This window comes from Cryptosporidium bovis (genome assembly GCF_009768925.1).
Source record: "Cryptosporidium bovis isolate 45015 chromosome Unknown contig_9, whole genome shotgun sequence".
NCBI classification, from domain to species: Eukaryota; Apicomplexa; class Conoidasida; order Eucoccidiorida; family Cryptosporidiidae; genus Cryptosporidium; species Cryptosporidium bovis.
The window spans coordinates 96,053-114,455 of record NW_027125021.1 but is presented as its reverse complement, the minus strand read 5'-3'; the positions used below and the strand labels follow the sequence as shown (position 1 = coordinate 114,455).

The following is an 18,403-nucleotide window of genomic DNA, read 5'->3' as shown; positions in this document are numbered from 1 at the left end:
CATTGGAAATTATCACATTCAACAGTTTGTGGATTAATGTCTGTACCACCAAAATGTCTAATATTTAATTCAACTGTAAATTGGCCAATAAGGTTACATTTACATAACACAAAAAATAGGATATTGGAAACAGAATCATTGGAATACTTACAGGAAAAGTATTATAATAATTTGAATAAACATTTATCAATGAGAGTGTTTTTTGATTTATCAGTTTTGTCTGTTCCATATCCATTGGTAGCAAATGATATGAATAATAATACAGAACCATATTCATGTGGTCTCCGTGAATGTTACAGAAAAGACTGTTTGAAATACGAGGGATTAAAGGAATCAGGCTTAAGAAGAATAGATGAAAGTAATAACAAATTACTCGTGTATAGGGAACTACATAATAATCAGAAATTGATACTGCAAATTGGTGATCCAAGAATGTGGAATAGTTATTTGAATATTAATAAGGAATTTAATTCAGGTAAACATGAAAAAGAAAATTTAAAAAAGAAGAAAAAAATATATTTGACAAAAAGTTTAGTGAATGTCTATAATATACAATCTAGACACAAGTGAGTAAAGAAGATATAATGTCGTAGATTATTTCCCTTGAAGAATTATTTCTCGTGTCAACTATGAAGTTGTTTGATGAAATAATAATGATTTTGCAAGATAAAGAAGGTATAGTAATTGATGTAATATCTTTTCTATCCAGAAATTCGTCGTTTACATTTAATACAAAATCATTGATATTATTGGTTTTAAGTTGATTAATTAACGATTTTATGGTAATTCTTCCAAATAATATAGTCTGATCATCATTATCATCATTGTTGTTTATATCCTCTTCATCAGAAAATTCGTCTTCTGATTTAATCTCAATGTTATTAAGAGCACTTTTAAACAATTCAATATCATCAATTGAGTCACCACTGTATTTATTATTATCAGAATTATGTTTATCAACAATTATTTCACCCTCACTAAAGTAGAAATTGCAATTGGTTTTACTTATAAATTTATTATTATCAAACTGTTTTAATACCTCAGAATTTATTAAATCAAAAGATAGAGTAACTGGCAACCAATTATTATTAAAATTGAAAATACGATTGCAACTATTGTTACTGAATGTAATATTCCTTGTGATTGGAATTAACATTACATTATTTCTCATTTTTTTAATGGACTCATTATCTATATCAAGTTTTATTGGTTTATTATCTGGTATTATAATTTCAAATTGGTTTTGATCAAAATGTGGAATTATAGTATTAAATAATTCGTAAATATTTGGTTCGATATATAAAGGTATATGTAATATTTTCATTCTAATATTATCGTATTGTTTAATCAAATTATCAAAATATATATAGTTATCAATAATAATAAGAGTGTTTTCCGGTTTATTATTTAGTATTCTAAATAATTCAGTGCAAGGCCCATATTTTAAGTCAGAATTGGGAGCTAAAAAAATACCCGGCTCACGATAAACAGTAGATAACCCTTTTAAATCATGAAATATGTACAATCGATTCGATTTTTTTAAGAAAGAGAATAAGAATGGTGGGCTTGGATTTGGAAGCATAGACTTTCGTGATCTACTATAATTTGTCCATTCTGATGATATATCACCATGTAATATAATTGTAGATAATCCACCACCGACAATATAAATGGGGACTTGTTTACTTAGAGAAAGCTCCGATATTCTTTGGCCAAGTATTTCAACAATCTCGAAGCAATGAAGACCAAAACAATCAATAGGAATTAGTGTTGAGCCATTATTATTAATTGTTGAAATGATGTTGCTAATGATATCGTTAATTTGTGATTGGTACATCTTACTGTTTTTATTATTTGAGTTGTTCATGTTACTGCTAACTTTGTTAGAAGAACTATTTGAATTACTAATATCTATATCAGTATCAGCCACTTTATTGGAATTTGAGCCATCATTTTCGATGCAATTGTGACCAGCATTTATATTATTATTGCTATTAGAATTAAAGTCAGAATCCACACCATCTTTTAGATGGTGTTTATCATTAATGTCACTAAAGTAGTTACCATAGTAAACCAGATAATTGCTATTTAGCAAATCACTCAGAGAAAGAGGAGCAGGGTATCTGTCTAGTTCAATAGAAGTTGGTCCTAATATTGTGACATTAATTAATAATTTTTTGGGATTAAAATCAACATTTCTGACTGAAACATGAAATCCAACACCACCTAGGGAAAAACCACTATCAAATGCATGTATATCAAATTTACACACGCTTTTCTCTATTTCAATATGCTCGCCAATATGTACAATTCTTATTTCGAATGACTTATAAGGTGAACAAATGTAAGATTTTCTGTTGTTATTTGAAAAAGTATTTATAAGATATTTATCTTCATATAATATTCTGGGATATAATGACATTTCTTCTCCAGAAAGATTACCAAATAAAGGAGGATTGCTAGTTGAAGTATTCGATGTATTACAGCCTATAGTACCAGGTATATTTTGTGTGATGTTACCGTCAAATATATGGCTAGAAGTAGTTATAGCAGATTCCAGAGTATTGTATTTTTTATTATTAAATAGCATAACGTTATTATATTTGTCTTTTATGAGAAAACCGTCAGATAAATCAGAATCCTTGTAAAAATATTCCGATCTATTTTCTTGCAAATCACTAAACATTCTAGATCTCAACTCAAGTGACTGATCCTTCGTCTTCTTAAATAGAATATCATAAAGATCTGAAGTTTTAATATCTGCGAATGGATCAACAATATCATTATAATCTTTTTGCATGTAACTGCTATTGTATTCAATTAATTGTTGAATTCCAATTAAAGATGCTTGATATACATGTGGTGTAATCAGCAATACTGAATTTGTAACATTGAATTTTGATGGGAATTTTAGAATCCATTTATACAAATTACTTAATTCAATGTTATTTCTTTTATAATAATCATTTCTTATTTTATCATAGTTTTCTTTTTCAAAATTGTTGTAGTATAATAAGAACGGTATTCCAGTTAAACCAGCTGGATTTGTAATAAGTATCAGGTCTATATTAATTTTTTCGTTCCCAAACTTGTTCATATTTAAATAGTTGTTGTAATTAACTCTTCCATATTTGTATTTGTCTTCATTTTCACTTTCATTTTTATCAGAGTCACAGCTGTTACTATCACTGTAGTCATTACTACTCTCACTACCATTTTCTGTGCTCTTTTGTTCTTGACTAGTCTCACTCTCAATCTTAGTTGAGTAAATTTCTTCTTCGTCATCTTCATAGTTGTCACTTTCATCCTGGTCTTCTTCATCGCAACCTTGATATTCACATTGAGAACCGCACTCATCACTACTCCTGTTACTGTCAAAAACAAGACCACAATTTGATTGTTCTGAAAGTTCCTCTCCCTTACTGTTTACACTGTTATCAGGAGGTGGTGAGTTGAAAAGAAAAGTTATTGGAAATAAGGTATCGTTATGCAATTCTTCAAGTTTTAATTCGTTAAACAAATCCCTGTTTGTTTCTAAATCAATGTCATTTTTTGAAATAAGTGGACAGTCACAAAGAATATTGAGATCACATAGTCTAATATAAGAGAAATTTGGATAGCATTTATATTTCAAATTAGAACCTCCAACTGAATTATTATTATTGTTACCTTCATTTTGATAAGCATGTCTTATAGGCGAGAAAAAGACCTCCATATTTTCATTTATTGTAAATCAAGTCTTCATTCATTTCAGTACAATTAATCGGGTATTTTGTGTCAGATGGTACGTGTAGACATTTATTTTGAAAATCGAATATTCAAGAAGTAATGAGTTATTATTTCAACAACCAAAAATTAATATAAAAACAACTTTCTTTCCTATTTCAATGTACTCGAAAATAAATTCGATCTTTAATTTGAAAAAATTGACTATTTGACTGTTCCTGCTGTGCTTGGCTCAAAACCGACTTATTCCCGTTGTTCAGTGTTCCATTAACAAGAAAACCTATTCAATCACAATGTATGTACCCAATATTCAGGCAAATTGCTTTCATTATACTATCGAATTTCACTTTCTAAATTAGTTACTTGTACAAGTAACTACTTAAAGTATTACCTTTGATATTGACAAATAATTAAACTAAATTGGCGGCAACATATGTTATTAAGGAACAAGTCACAAACAAATAATCATGCAGTGGCATGCACAAATATGGGTAATATAGGATGAAGAAAGAGATCTCAAGACATCACTGTATCTCTCTGGCATTAAAAATATGTGTGAGAGTAATATCAGCTCTTGTTTCTGTTATAATTGTTATTTCTTTTAAAAATGTGCCAGTTGGTACAAAGTTTAGTGGCTTCGTATCTATAGTTCTTCATGTTTATTGGACGTATCTATGTTAATATGTGGATAAAGTAATTCAAAAAATTGTTTGTACTTTTGGGATATTTCATTTGAAGTAGTACCTAGTTTATGAAAGGAAGTAATATGGGAGTAATAGTTATAATATGAATGATAATTACTTGGTTCAGCTTGGTTAAAGCCAAAGAAGTTCGTTGCTCTTACGTTTAGGTATCTAAACCACCTTCCAAGAGCCATGTCATCAGGTTCATTTGGTGAGTTGCAGATGCACTCTTTACATTTTTATAAGTTGGTAGCATTGAGCAATAATATAGTAAAAATGGTTGAATATATTAATAAAGAACTTACCATTACAACTAACAAGTTTATGCAATGCTCTTGAATTAATTACAATACCACCACCACCTAATTGGAATGATTGAATAAAACAAAACAGTATTACATTAATATGAATTTAAGAAAAGAAAATGTATGTAACAATACATACCTGTAATGTAGTCTATTGACCAGTTTTCGGTGATAGAACCAAGAGAATACCTTAGTCCCATGTACAAGTAGGAATTACGATCGTATTTTCCAGAATTGTTATTGTCAAAATAGTAGTTTTGTACATAGTTTAAGGAATTTAAGAGAGAAAATGGCACCAATAAGGTGTCATCATCAACAATAACATAATATTCAATATTTGGAACACTACTATAGTATTTTTTATACAGATAATGAACAATTGAGTACAACTTTGAGCAGTGTCCGGAAGTTTGATTCTCAACATTTAAATCAATAATGTCTATTTCACCGTTTATATTTTCACCATAATCACTTAAAAATTCCAGATTAATATTTTTACCTTTGTATCTGTCTATTACAGTTTTGACGCTGTTTGCATAATCATTGCAATACTTATTTGAATATATTGAATCATAATTCAGATATATATTGCTGTCTGCCCATAATTTGCATATTTGTTTCACTCTTGTGTGATGGTGATCCTTTGTAGTTTTGACTGCTATTACAACAGCCTCTGGATCCACTATATTAAGACTTTTTTTTTTATATTCATAAATTGGTAATGAAAATGAGACACAGTTATGCGATATTCTTTGGGAAATAGACCAGGTAACGCATTTTTTTGGAATAACACTGTTTTTTTTATGATACTTTGGATTAGTATCACTCAGTGTAATGCAGAACTCAGGAACATCTTTTAAATTTATATCTATTTCATCATTTAAAAATCTTGAAAGCTTCGTACATTTATGTGAAAATTAATTAGTAAAAAGTTTGTAATTACTTTTATAATTTATTGATAGATCAAATATTTAAACATACCTCATAATGAACATCGGTGAATATTTTAGATTTATATCTATTAGTAGAGTTCTTGCTGTTAATTGAAACACTCAGAGATTCAATTGCATATTTTCTAATTAAGTAACCAGAATGTATGAATGGATACTTAAAATTTTTGTCCAAATTATAATGATGTACAATTGATGGTGTATCGTCATTTATTTTTGCTCCTATATAATTGTTATTAGGTGACTTAATATTTATATTATTGCCTATATTTTGAAGTTTTTCATACTGGACCTGTTCTCTATTCATTTTATATAGCATTTGGTTTAGCAACACATGATCGAATCTAGTATTTGAATTTAATATGAAAAACCAATCAAAATTATTATCTGATTCTGAGACATGTCTGAGTAATATTGGCAATAGCAGTGTATCTTGACTATATTCAACAATATTATCATCTAAAAAATATACGTTTTCTTTTGGCATTCCCAGCTCATTCTTAAGTATATCTAGTATTGATTTTCCCTTGAAATCAGTAAATTTGACAAGATAAATAACGATAAGGTTTATTTCCCGTTTATTTTCACAAACGTATTTTAATTAACTTACATCAGATCCTGTCTGAAAATTGTCAAATATAATAAATTTTACTTTTTCTCTTAAATAATGAGCATCATCATTTTCAATGCAATGTGAAAACAGTCTTACATCAATAAAACGCCCATATAAATAAACAAATAAACAAAGTATCAATCCTGCTTTATTCATTACTATCATTGTTTCTTATTCTACTTCATTTAATTAAGACCTAAAACACAAAAACACAGAACAATTTGACCTGAATGCTCGCACAACAGTGATGTTCAAAATTACATTTGACTAATAAAAAACTGTGTGGAAATTCAAATCAAGAAATTATCATCTAGAGATTACTTCTTTAATTATATTTATACCAGTAGTACTTCTTCAAAGCGAATTATATTCTTTATGTATTATATATACAAATAACATATATTAAATATCATTCACACATATATAATGTTTTAACTACATCTATTCGCATACAATATTTATTTAAGCCTTTCCGGGGATATAAATTGGTACTTTGCTTTTGGCGGGTAGCCGCCCCACTGGTTCCCGCCAATGCAGAATTTTATGGTATTGCTGGCAAAAGAAAAAATCAAAAAGATAGGGAAAAAATTTAAGAACTATAAAATAAGACGAGAATAAATTGGCGAAAAAACTGAATGATATAGAGTAGATTGGCGACCTTATAGTGTTTGTCTCTATATAATAAGTGGTTTTCATTAGCCTTTAGTGTCAAATTGAATACATTAATACACGGACGAGTATTAGTTAAGTGGTCTTGGCTATAAATTACAGCAGTACTTGATATTTCAATTTTGATTGCCTTTTTGAAGTATTATTTGAGTAGAAGAAAGTATAAGTGGTTACTTTTTTCCTTATTTTTAATAGACTCAGGGACAGGTTTCATAATAACGCACAGCAGTTTGAATAAAAATGGATCAAAGGCCAACACCAAGTAGAATGTAAGTTTGTTTAATATGTTAGGTTTCATTATTTTTACTTATTAATTACCTTATTTTCAGGGCTTTACAAGCTATTAAGGCAAAAAGTAAGGGGGCAAAACAAGGTTATGATTTGTTGAAAAGAAAAAGTGACGCTCTAACCAACAAGTTTAGAGGGATGCTAAAAGAGATTGTTGAAACGAAACGTTCGATAGGAGATGAAATAAAAGAAGCTTCATTTGCATTAGCCAAAGCAACATGGGCGGCAGGTGACTTTAAAGATAGAATAATTGAATCTTGCAAGAGACCAACCATAACAATGGAAGTAGGGACGGAAAATATTGCAGGCGTTAGATTACCCATTTTTGAGATTGTTGATAATAGTTCCTTGTCTGACTCATCTATTTGCCACATCGGTGTAGCAAGTGGAGGTCAAGTAATACAGTCAACTAAAGAGATATATATGCGAGTATTGAAAGACTTAATTAAGCTAGCTAGTCTGCAGACCGCATTCTTTTCATTGGATGAGGAGATCAAAATGACGAATAGACGTGTAAATGCACTTCAGAATGTTGTATTACCGAAATTAGAAGATGGTATAAGTTACATATTAAAAGAACTTGATGAAATAGAAAGAGAAGAGTTTTTCAGATTGAAAAAAATTCAAGAGAAGAAAAAAGAATGGGCAGAAGCTGAATTGCAGGAGAAGCTTAGAATGGAGAGCCAAAACAATACCAATAATAACACAGGTGATTCAATAATAGATGAGAAAAATGAAGGTATCTTGTTTTAAATTGAATGTTATTATTTTCACCGTCTAATTTCATATTACATGTCGTTAACTAGTAAAAAATTTTATTTTATTAGTATTAACTGTTTATTTTCCATTCCTTTTCACTAAATTTTTATTCAAGTAGTAGCATGTGCTCTCACTTTAAGAATTTTGTAAAATGAAAACAATGTGTAGGTGTATGTACTGTTCTTTGTAGTGCACAAATTGACACATTCGTCCCAGATGCTAAAAGCACCTGTACCGATAAGCTAGTGGGGAGGGGGAGGGGCGGCCCAAAAACAAGCCTTCGACGAGATTCGAACTCGTGACCTTCGGTTTACAAGACCGACGCAATAACCAAGACTATGCTACGAAGGCTACAACCACACTGTATAGATTTTTGGTCTTAATATTTTATTAAATAATGTGTGAAAAGTGTGCAAAGGAAAGCTTCTAATTATTGTTACGAAAAAATGGCGCAATTGAAATTAATAAATTGCAATAGTTTTATAGAATTATAATAAAACTGTACGGCATTCCTGAAGATGAGATGTATAAAATAGTGAATGGTAAATAATAAAATCAAATGTTGAAAAAAAGGTCACGTGTTTTATTAAATGTTTCTATCAATACTGTGTTTGTTAAATAAGCAATTTATATATATTATATGTTATTACTGTTCAATGATAATTTTATTCTTTTGTCTTCGGTTTTTAAGAATGATACCTGGATCGTTGTTTTTAAGTGCAGCAATTAAATTGCAGCCATTGCATATATCTGAAGAAGAAATATAACCGCATATATTACATCTCTTTGCAATATAATTAGGATCTGTGTATGAGCCTGACAGGTTAAGTTCTTCTGTTGCTAATAGTAAATTAAATGAATATTTGTAGTTAAAACTTTGTAATTTCCTTATAAATTCTCTAGTGACACCTCTATAAGCGTCCACAGAGTATTTGCATTCAGTTGAGAAATACTTTAACCCAAGATAATGAGCATAAAGGACTATTTCCTTCTCAAATGAGTGCATTAGAGGTTTAACTCTAGGCTTGATGTTGAATATTGTGTTATCATTCTTTATTTTTGTTTCATCTTGTTCGCCTGACTCAAAAATTTTGTTCTTAGTAATAGGGCTAATACATCTCTTAAGTCTATTATAGTCACCACGAAGAAAATTTAATAGTATTGTTTCACAAGCATCATCGCAGTTATGTCCTGTACATATTATATCAGCTTTTACCTTATCGCTTCCTATATCAAGTGCTTTTCTCCTAAATACACCACAATATGTGCAAGAATTCTGTCTGTTAGATATACTTTGAATATCATCCATGCTTGTGCCGTAAAGATCTTTAAAAGATAATATAGTTAGAGGAAGATCGTAATATTGTTGTTGGTACTTGACTACTTCCAAGGAGTCATCTCTATACCCTATTATTCCTTCGTCTATTGCAATCAACTCAAGATCTAGACCATATTCTTTTCTTTTATTTAGTGTGTACATTACATGTAACAGTACACTAGAATCCTTACCTCCTGATATGCATACACCAACTTTACTTCCTTTTTCAAATAATCTATTAATTAAATTCAATCACAAAAAAATAAGTTTTTTCGCTTCTGTTTCAACTTTTTATTTATAGACTCACCTATTTTTCTGTATATATTCGTGAATTTCTTCCTCGAAGTTGTGGGTAAAACACTCTTTGCAACTTAAAGTTCCCGTTTTACATCTTTTCATCACAACTTTTCCTTTCCCACAACTGTGGCACTTGATGCTTTGGCTAGACATTCTATGCTTGAAATCCACGAGGTTACACCACAAAACTTTGTCTTTAATTAGCTAAAATAAATACAGGTTAAATATCACGTATATATGTGTTATATCTTATATACGCTCCACTACTTCTATAACTGCTATAGTAGCTACGTAACTATAATGGTAATAAGAATATTAATGATATCTACAATATGTTTTCCTTTTCCCTCTCAATAAACTCACATTAATTAAATTAAGTCGATTAACTCAAATTAAAAAAAGTATTTACCTAGTTGAAATTATCAACAAATGACAAAGTTGGCGGCGCCAAAATGTGATCACAAGTACCCGCAACAAATGGAATAGTTATCTAAAATTGAATAAAAGAGAAATTTATTCATTAATTTCGTTAGATAAAAAATGTGCAATTGATTAGAATATAAGTATAAGGCCACTGGTGACAGATTGAAAATAATATAATATCAACAGTTATTACTAAACGGTGGAGCGATAATAGAGGAAGTAAAGAATTAAACGGAAGTATTGATATTAACAGAGAAAAAAATAAGCAGCAAAGGAAATGGAAGAAGATAATTTTAGTGTAAACAATGATGTAAATGGTGGTCTAATGTCGTTTTTCTTACAGACATCTTTACAGAGGAGGATAAATGGTTTAAGATTGAAAAGTAACGGATTACTGGACAATGGAAACACTAACAGAGATCTTGGAACTTGCAAAACAAGAGAAATACAAGTTACAAGATTTTTGAGTCCAGATTCTATGAAGCAGTTGGATGAGGAATACATTAAGGGAGTGAATATATCAAATGAAATGTTATATGATCGTTTTGACAGCGATTACAAAAAAAGAATTAATGTTATTAAATGTATGGAAAAGATAATAAAGTCTGATTCTGTATATACATCTGTTGTGGTATGTCATATAAATAGCTTAACCAACGATTTAAATATAAATGTAGCAAAGAGTGTAGTTGATTTTATATATAATAATATAGATATGATAATACCAAATCTAATACTTCCTTATTCAATTAAAAATTTGGGAATGGAGAAAGACAAACTGATGTACGAAAGTAGTATGCCAAATGGATGTATTGGCGATGACTTCAAATCAACAACGTCTGACGGTTATTTGGTAAATACAAATAAAAAAAGCAATGAAGAAGAAATAAACAACAGTAAGTCAAATTACTGGTGGGACTCAAAACTTTCTAAAGAACTAAGATTGGCCTCCAATGAGACACTCGATTCATTCTTTTCACTAATAAACTTTGTCTCATCAATCATTGAAACATATGGAAAAGGATATTATACTTTTGATGGTGAGAATAATAAATATAAAAATACAATGAACGATAAACCTGTTAAAATAGAGAAAAAACAAAAGATTAACTACTTTCAAATAGATAATGATTGGAAAGTTGAGGTATTATACAGAAAGACACTGAGATTAGTGTATAAGATATTGAGAATATGTATGCTAGACACTGGTTTGATCGAGAATAATATTAAATATAGCACTTTAGGGGAAATAAAAAATAGAGTTAATTCGGAATACTGGGACTATCCAAATAATCATGATGTTAATAATAACAAAAAATCAGAAAATAGAGTACTTACGTTTAGTTGTTTAAACGGAAACTATACATACATAAACAACTTTAATTGTTTATTGCCTATTGAAATATTTTTATGTGGAAAGTGTATAGAAATTTTTGAGAGGATAGTTAAAATAATATCTATTTCAATAGATAATTCTGGTAAATATTTACTTTATACAATAAAAGAAAACAATTACTTATTAATATGTTATTGGATTCAGTTCGTTTCTTGGCTAACGAGCAACCAGAATGCATATTTAAGTAGATTTTCTTCTATTATAAAACACGTATCTGAAGAATTGCTTTCATTGGACACTAATCTGTTAAGTAGTGAGAACATCGTGAGCAAAGATAATAAACCTGAGAGAGAGCATATATTTAGTTATGATATACAAAATGATTTTAAAAACGTAAATAAGAAAAAATTGGAGGCAGTTAAATTTGTTTTTAAAGAAGAGTTGTTGAGAATACTTGGTTCCCACAACTATAATAACATAATATTATTCGGCGAGATAAGTAATATATTAAACAAATTGGGTAAGACTGGAAGCCTTTATGAATTAAGGAGAGAAGCAGTAAATAAATTTAAACTCAACAAAATAGTAGTTAATAATGATGGCAAGCATGACTTGAAAGATGAAAAAAAAAGAGAAAAAGATGAAAATGACATTGATTACCCACCAATACAAATTCAAAAAATGCGGAGTAAATCAACAAAATACTCTTACAAGAGAATTAAATATGACTTAGAGAATGGGTTCTATAGAGTGTCTCCTCAAAGTGTTTTTGAGAGTGTAAGCTGGTTGTTCTCAACAAACACATATTCTAATGTGATTGACATGGCAATAAATAACTTCTTAAATGTAAAAATACCTAATAATCTTTTAAGCGTTGATAATAAGGATTTACCTATAAAAGGAAATGGAATTTTAGCTAACAGGAATGAACAAAATTCAAATTTACTTTTAAATTCAAGTAATATCCCTTGGACAAATAAATTTTCTCCACTTTTGAATTCCGATTCAAGTGACAAAATTGAAAAAAGTCTCTCTAATGTTGACAGTAATGATAAAATAAATAACATTAATGATGAGACTGTCAAGTCGGATGAAATTGATTCATTTGAGTTTAATTATAAATTTGGTAACAAAGATAATAGTAATCTTAGTGTTGGAAACAGGCTTTTAGATATGTTAAAGTTTGATAAATGTAAAGAAAATACAGAGGATAGCAAATTAATGGAGAGAAATGATATCAATCTGTCAACATTCTCTTTAAAGGAAAAGCTAATGAACTCGATCTGTGTATCAGATTATGATGGCATGTTAAAGAATGTAAATAGTATGAAATCTATCATATTTTCCCAAATAATAACAAGTGTATTGGTAACTCCAGTAGTCGATGTCACACCTGAAGGAGTTTATACTGTATCTAAATCTCTAAATCACAACAATCAGTTGATGAATGTATTAAAGTACAGTCAGTTAGCATTAAATTCGTGGGAATTATTGTTAAAAAGAATAAGAAATTCCGAACACAGGGATAAAATAGACAGTAATATTGAATCTTATGGCAGAGATGTGTACTCTGTTTGGTGTTTGTTTAATTACAGAATAAATAATGCTTTTGATATTTTAGAGTACAAATACAAAATTTTGATAAGGGTAATATTAAATAAAAGGATTGAGGAAATTTTGAAAGATCATTCAAAAGCTAAGCTCTCAGGTACACTTATTGAAATACTCATAAAGAATTTAATTAGCGAGACAAAGGAATTCCTGATAAGCATATTTATGGTCTCCAATATTTATAATGACGAATATTTGATTGGGGACCCAAGTGAAGATTATTATTTGTATTTAGATGGAGTTTTGTATCATGATAATATTGATTTATATGGAATAAGAGAAATTACTCAGGAATATGCTGAAGACAATAATGGTGGGGAATCAGGTATTAGAGTTAAGGAAATAAGCATTATTTTGTTGCTTTGGGTATTTAATTACATATTAGAAAAAAGGGTAAAAATTATTCATAACCTACTTTTTAGATTTTATTACATATGTAGTCATCAAAGAGGTGACTCACGTCCTGAATTTTATTATTCGAATATTTTTGAATGGTTTTGTGATAATAGCTCTAGTTTAGATACTCAACAAGTGAACCTCGAAAACGGGTCAGAAATTGATTCTATTTTTTTGATTTCATCTTTAAGTATTAATGAGAGTGAAAATAAGAATGAGTGGATAATTAACTACAACAAGTTGTTTAACATGTGCCTAAATGGTTTTGTGGAGTGTTTTTCTGAGTACAGAATGAGAAGCGAGATATTTTTAAATCAATTGAAAAATTTAGTCTTAAAAGGTCCTATTATTCCAATTGAATTTTTAAGACTACTTTACAATGAATGGATTTTTCAAAAAAACGAGGACAACAGAATAGGTGTTAATATGGAAGGAAATAATGAAGTTTCTTGTAATTTAGAAATGACTAATAATATTAAAAGGGACTTTGCCATTAATATCCTTTCAAGTGTTTTGAATTTAAACTATCCTATTGAACATTTGAGAAAAGTATCATTTTATGCACTAATTATGGTTTTAATCAGAAATGAGACTTTGTGCAATATTCAAGGTTCAAATTCTAGTTTTTTGAACAGAATATGCGTTTTTAATGATAGTATGGATGATGGAGTTATTAATAATGAAGTTAAAAATACTGACACTGGAAAAGATGAATCAATGAACTCTAATTTACAATCAAATGTTTTTGTAAGACAAAATTTTTTTGTTTTTTTAAATGAATTATTTTTTGTCGAGAATGTAATTCATAATAAAAAAATAAACATTCATGAAGCTAAAAAAGTAAATGACAGTATAAGTGAAATGTTTGATATTTCATTCGTTATTAGTGGTGAAAGAGGCAGCGATTGTAGAAATAATAGTGTAAATACGGTTTTGGAGGGCTTTATTGCTGAAAACAATAGTAATTGGGGAAATCCAAACACATTTGGAGAGAAATGGCCTATTTTCATATCACTTATATTGATTACTAAAATAATCCCAAATGAAATTATGTTATGTTGTATTAGGGTTAAAGAAATACTTGGTGTAAACAACTTTATCGGAATAGTTGCCTATAACCTCACTAAAATGCTCATTTTCGAATTAAATTCCAAAAATGTTTCTCGTAACTTTAAATCAATTGAGTATATCCATTCGATATTTGGATTTAATATCTCGACTTCAAGTGAATCGAAAAATCAAATTGATGATAAAAATGAAATTGAAGACGCAATTAACTATACAAAGGATATTTTTACAAATCTCTCAGGACTATTTAAGTATTACTGTCTAAAGTATCCCTGTTTGATTAACCTAGTGATGTATCTTTGCAACGAGATGGACGAACAAATAAACAAAACTAGCAACAAAAACAAACTTGTTTACTTAAATGTTGTGAAGGAGCTGTATATAAGACTTTTTGAAGAAATAGTATGCCTCTTTAAAATTCATTATAGCGATGAAAATGGAAACTCCGGAGTGTTAATGAATGAATATACAAAAATCATTGATATTTACAAAAAAGATGTGAACAAATACAAATTTATATACAATTTTATACTCGTAATTCTAAATAATGTTAATCTTACAGTAAACAATCGTGCAAGCATAATTGATAATATATATGAAATATTTAATTCTACACGGGACATAAATATGGTAATTCCAGTAATTGGACACTATGATTTAAATAGGATAAAAGAACTGTTACCTGTTTTAATAAATAAATCAAACAAATCAATGATAAAAGAGTGTATAAAAAATATCATTGTTGACCAAAACAATTTAAATAGTGACAGAATTATATCCCCTTCTGAACTTTTAATCTTATTAATATCATACAGTTATCCAAATGATAGTTATAATGTTGATAAAAAGAAAACAGTAGACGTTATTGATTCTTGTTTTGAGTTGACTCAACCAAATCAACCTCTTTTTGAATCGGAAACAATTGCTTCTGTAATCGGGAAATTTGTTCAGGATAATAAATCTGTATTCCCAAGAACTTTGGGGAGAACTCTTGTTCTGTCCATTCTATACATTCCATCAATCAGACCATTTATTGCCACATTTGTTATTTCATCTTTAATAAGAAACTGCAGCGTTTGGGAGGATACATTAACATGGCGTGGCGTTAAACACTGTATACAGAAATTGTGGAGTGATTACAAAACATCAATATTTCCAAGTCTTATTTTACTTCCTCAAACGGAATTCAAATCTGTATTCAATGAACTTATTGAAACCAATTCTGATTTAAGAGTTGATTGTCTAGATATAATTAAAAAAACGGTAAGTTTTTGTCATGTCATTTTTTTACTTTATAGTATCACATAATTATATACTCACTAACTTTTCCCTTTCACCATTAGAATCTAAGATCTGTACCGCAATATATACATGACTTACTTAGAATATGAAAAAACACTAAAAAGAAGAGAATATTCTCCTTTAATATTTATTTAGCAAACCGGTCGTTTATGGCCTTTTGAAATGCCAACATGCTTAAACAACATCCATTTTTCTTTTTGGAAGTATAGAATTGAAAGTATCGTGCCAATTTGCAGTTTCATTATACTTAACTATACACTCGACTACGTGATTCACTGTTAGTACTTCACTATAATTTAATATTATTCCTGATTCCTTTATCGGAAGTCTTGCTGTTTCTAAATTTAGTTCATTTGCTCTCATTATACTTATGTTCTTGTGTTTATTCCTGTCTATTATACCCCCAACTATAAATACTTGCTTACTGTTGTATTTGAAATCGTCGTGATACTGCAAAACGTTATCGGAGTCTGCAGACAAATATATTACGTCACAGTTTTTGGTACAAACTTCATTTTCTGATTCCAAGCTTATGTATCTTTCATTTAACAGCTCCTTAAGACCGTACTTGAGTAACTCAACACCAACCCAGTTGTTTGCTAATGTATTCACTAAACCTTCGTAAAGCCTATCTGATATTCCGCATATTATTAACTTTAATGGGGAATTTGACTTTCTTATGCAAGAATATGAAAGACTCAGCTGGACCACCAGACTTCTTATATTTCTTTCAGAGTGTTTATCGTCATAGTCACAGTCTACTATTATTGTTGGTCCATTGCCTAAATTTTGTAAATATTCATCCTTGTTCACAAAACTCCTTCTTTTTCTACCATCAACTCTTGTTTTTCTTGTTTCATTGTTCTCAGTCATCTGGTTATTTGCTTTTTAAAGATTTATTCCTCATTTGGGGACCTATGTCACATATGACAACTCAAACATTCTGGCGCTCAATTTATATATTGGCATACTTGTTTTACAGTAAAAAAGCTAGGGCGGGAATGAGGGGTGGAGTTTTTTTGGTACTTTAATTCGTATACGTACATTGAATTTATAGAGATATATGATATTTATAAAGATAATACTGTCATGACAAATCTAATTTCTTCATGAGGAGGGACTTTTTTATGTTTAACTTTTATACAATTTAGTCTTTTGTACAGTGTTTAGCTTTGATTAAGGTGATCACAATAGCTGAAAATTGTAATATTTTCGTGTATACTACATAAGACGATAAACTCTTACTCTTTTTCCTTGAAGTCTATAGTTTTAAATTCAAAAACAATATATTTACATCAATAAGTTTCAATCGGGTGCATAAAGGTGGGAATTGAACAAAGGAGAAACCTTGAATTGTTTGATTAGTTTTCGGTGTACTCGTATACGAACGAAACAAGAGTATATGGTATATACAATAGACGATATATAGTAATGTTTAGTTAAATAGTGAAGCCAAAAATTAAGAGCGGTTTGGACTTCACATTACTCGTAACGAAATTACATATTGACACTAAAACTTATTATTGAGATAAACTAAGTTAAATAATATAAAATAGAATCCAAAAAATGTTTACATTTATATTAACTTTTGTTGCTTTATTTACTACAGTTAATTACGTATTATTGCATTTTCCCAAAATACTAATGTTGATTAATGGAAGCAATTCAAGATTAAAAAGAGAGAACAGAGTTTTGGGAAGTGGCAAAGGATGTTTACATATTTCACACAGAGGTGGTTCCAATGAATATCCAGAAAACACAATCATCGCCTTTGAGAATTCAATAAATAAATGTAACACAGATATGTTAGAGACTGACGTTTGGCTGACTAAGGACAACGTGCTAGTTGTATTACACGACGAAAATTTATCTTTTCTATGTGGGGTTGATAAGTGTGTGGGTGAATATAATTATAGTGAATTACCTTTAATTAAGGATTCAAATAGCCTCAAACCATCATCAGATTACTTAGACAAGTGTTTGTGGAAATGTTTTAAAAATGAATTTAAATCTCAGAGAATTGCGACATTGGAAGAGTTATTCCAAAGATATCCAAATATGTTGGTTTCTGTTGATATTAAAAACCCGGACAATAAGTATGCTGTAGAAAAAACAATACAACTTGTTAAAAAGTATAATAGGGAAAACAAAACAATGTTGTGCTCTTTTTCTGACAAAAATGTTGAATATATTAAACAAATAAGTAATAATTCAGAAAACGAACTGATTATTTGTATTAGTGAAAAAAAATTATTCTTGATATTAATAACATATTTTCTTGGTTTGTTGCCATGGTTACATATAGACGAGCATGTTTTCTCCTTTCCTTATAGCTACATGTTCTTTTCAAATTATTCAAAAACACTCGTAAAAAAAATATCAAATAAGTACATTAGGATAAATGAACAATATATAGACTATATATTAAAGAATTTGCTGTCATGGCTATTCACTAGGAAAACACTTATTAAACATTTACAAAAAAGGGGAATTAGATGTTTCGCTTGGGTTTGTAACAATATTGATGAATTTAAAATATGCACGGAACTCGAGTTAGATGGGATCATGACTGACGAACCAACCTTACTTAGAGAATATTACGACAAATTAAACATTCAACCCTTTAGATACACGTAAACACGGAAAAATCGAGTAATCA

At 29.3% G+C, this 18,403-nt stretch overlaps 7 protein-coding genes across 7 annotated transcripts; 3 read left to right on the top strand and 4 right to left on the bottom strand.

Moving 5' to 3' along the window:
* Positions 1-556: 556 nt before the first annotated feature.
* On the bottom strand, positions 557-3,715 carry FG379_003682 (uncharacterized protein; the record flags this gene model as incomplete). Its single annotated transcript, XM_067329310.1, has 1 exon — positions 557-3,715. One exon carries the CDS (start codon positions 3,713-3,715, stop codon positions 557-559), a length of 3,159 nt encoding a protein of 1,052 aa, XP_067183995.1.
* A 654-nt stretch (positions 3,716-4,369) lies between these two features.
* On the bottom strand, positions 4,370-6,433 carry FG379_003681 (uncharacterized protein; the record flags this gene model as incomplete). Its single annotated transcript, XM_067329309.1, has 5 exons — positions 4,370-4,638; positions 4,715-4,771; positions 4,854-5,610; positions 5,696-6,190; positions 6,275-6,433. 5 exons carry the CDS (start codon positions 6,431-6,433, stop codon positions 4,370-4,372), a joined length of 1,737 nt encoding a protein of 578 aa, XP_067183994.1.
* Positions 6,434-7,186: 753 nt separating this feature from the next.
* FG379_003680 (uncharacterized protein) lies at positions 7,187-7,987 on the top strand (the record flags this gene model as incomplete). Its single annotated transcript, XM_067329308.1, has 2 exons — positions 7,187-7,215; positions 7,276-7,987. The coding sequence occupies 2 exons, from the start codon at positions 7,187-7,189 to the stop codon at positions 7,985-7,987; spliced, it is 741 nt and encodes a 246-aa protein (XP_067183993.1).
* A 652-nt stretch (positions 7,988-8,639) lies between these two features.
* On the bottom strand, positions 8,640-9,710 carry FG379_003679 (uncharacterized protein; the record flags this gene model as incomplete). The annotated part of the gene is made up of 2 exons (XM_067329307.1): positions 8,640-9,546; positions 9,619-9,710. The coding sequence occupies 2 exons, from the start codon at positions 9,708-9,710 to the stop codon at positions 8,640-8,642; spliced, it is 999 nt and encodes a 332-aa protein (XP_067183992.1).
* Positions 9,711-10,308: 598 nt separating this feature from the next.
* On the top strand, positions 10,309-15,750 carry FG379_003678 (uncharacterized protein; the record flags this gene model as incomplete). The annotated part of the gene is made up of 1 exon (XM_067329306.1): positions 10,309-15,750. One exon carries the CDS (start codon positions 10,309-10,311, stop codon positions 15,748-15,750), a length of 5,442 nt encoding a protein of 1,813 aa, XP_067183991.1.
* Positions 15,751-15,918: 168 nt separating this feature from the next.
* Positions 15,919-16,617, bottom strand: FG379_003677 (uncharacterized protein; the record flags this gene model as incomplete). The annotated part of the gene is made up of 1 exon (XM_067329305.1): positions 15,919-16,617. One exon carries the CDS (start codon positions 16,615-16,617, stop codon positions 15,919-15,921), a length of 699 nt encoding a protein of 232 aa, XP_067183990.1.
* A 693-nt stretch (positions 16,618-17,310) lies between these two features.
* FG379_003676 (uncharacterized protein) lies at positions 17,311-18,381 on the top strand (the record flags this gene model as incomplete). The annotated part of the gene is made up of 1 exon (XM_067329304.1): positions 17,311-18,381. One exon carries the CDS (start codon positions 17,311-17,313, stop codon positions 18,379-18,381), a length of 1,071 nt encoding a protein of 356 aa, XP_067183989.1.
* Between the last annotated feature and the right edge of the window lie 22 nt (positions 18,382-18,403).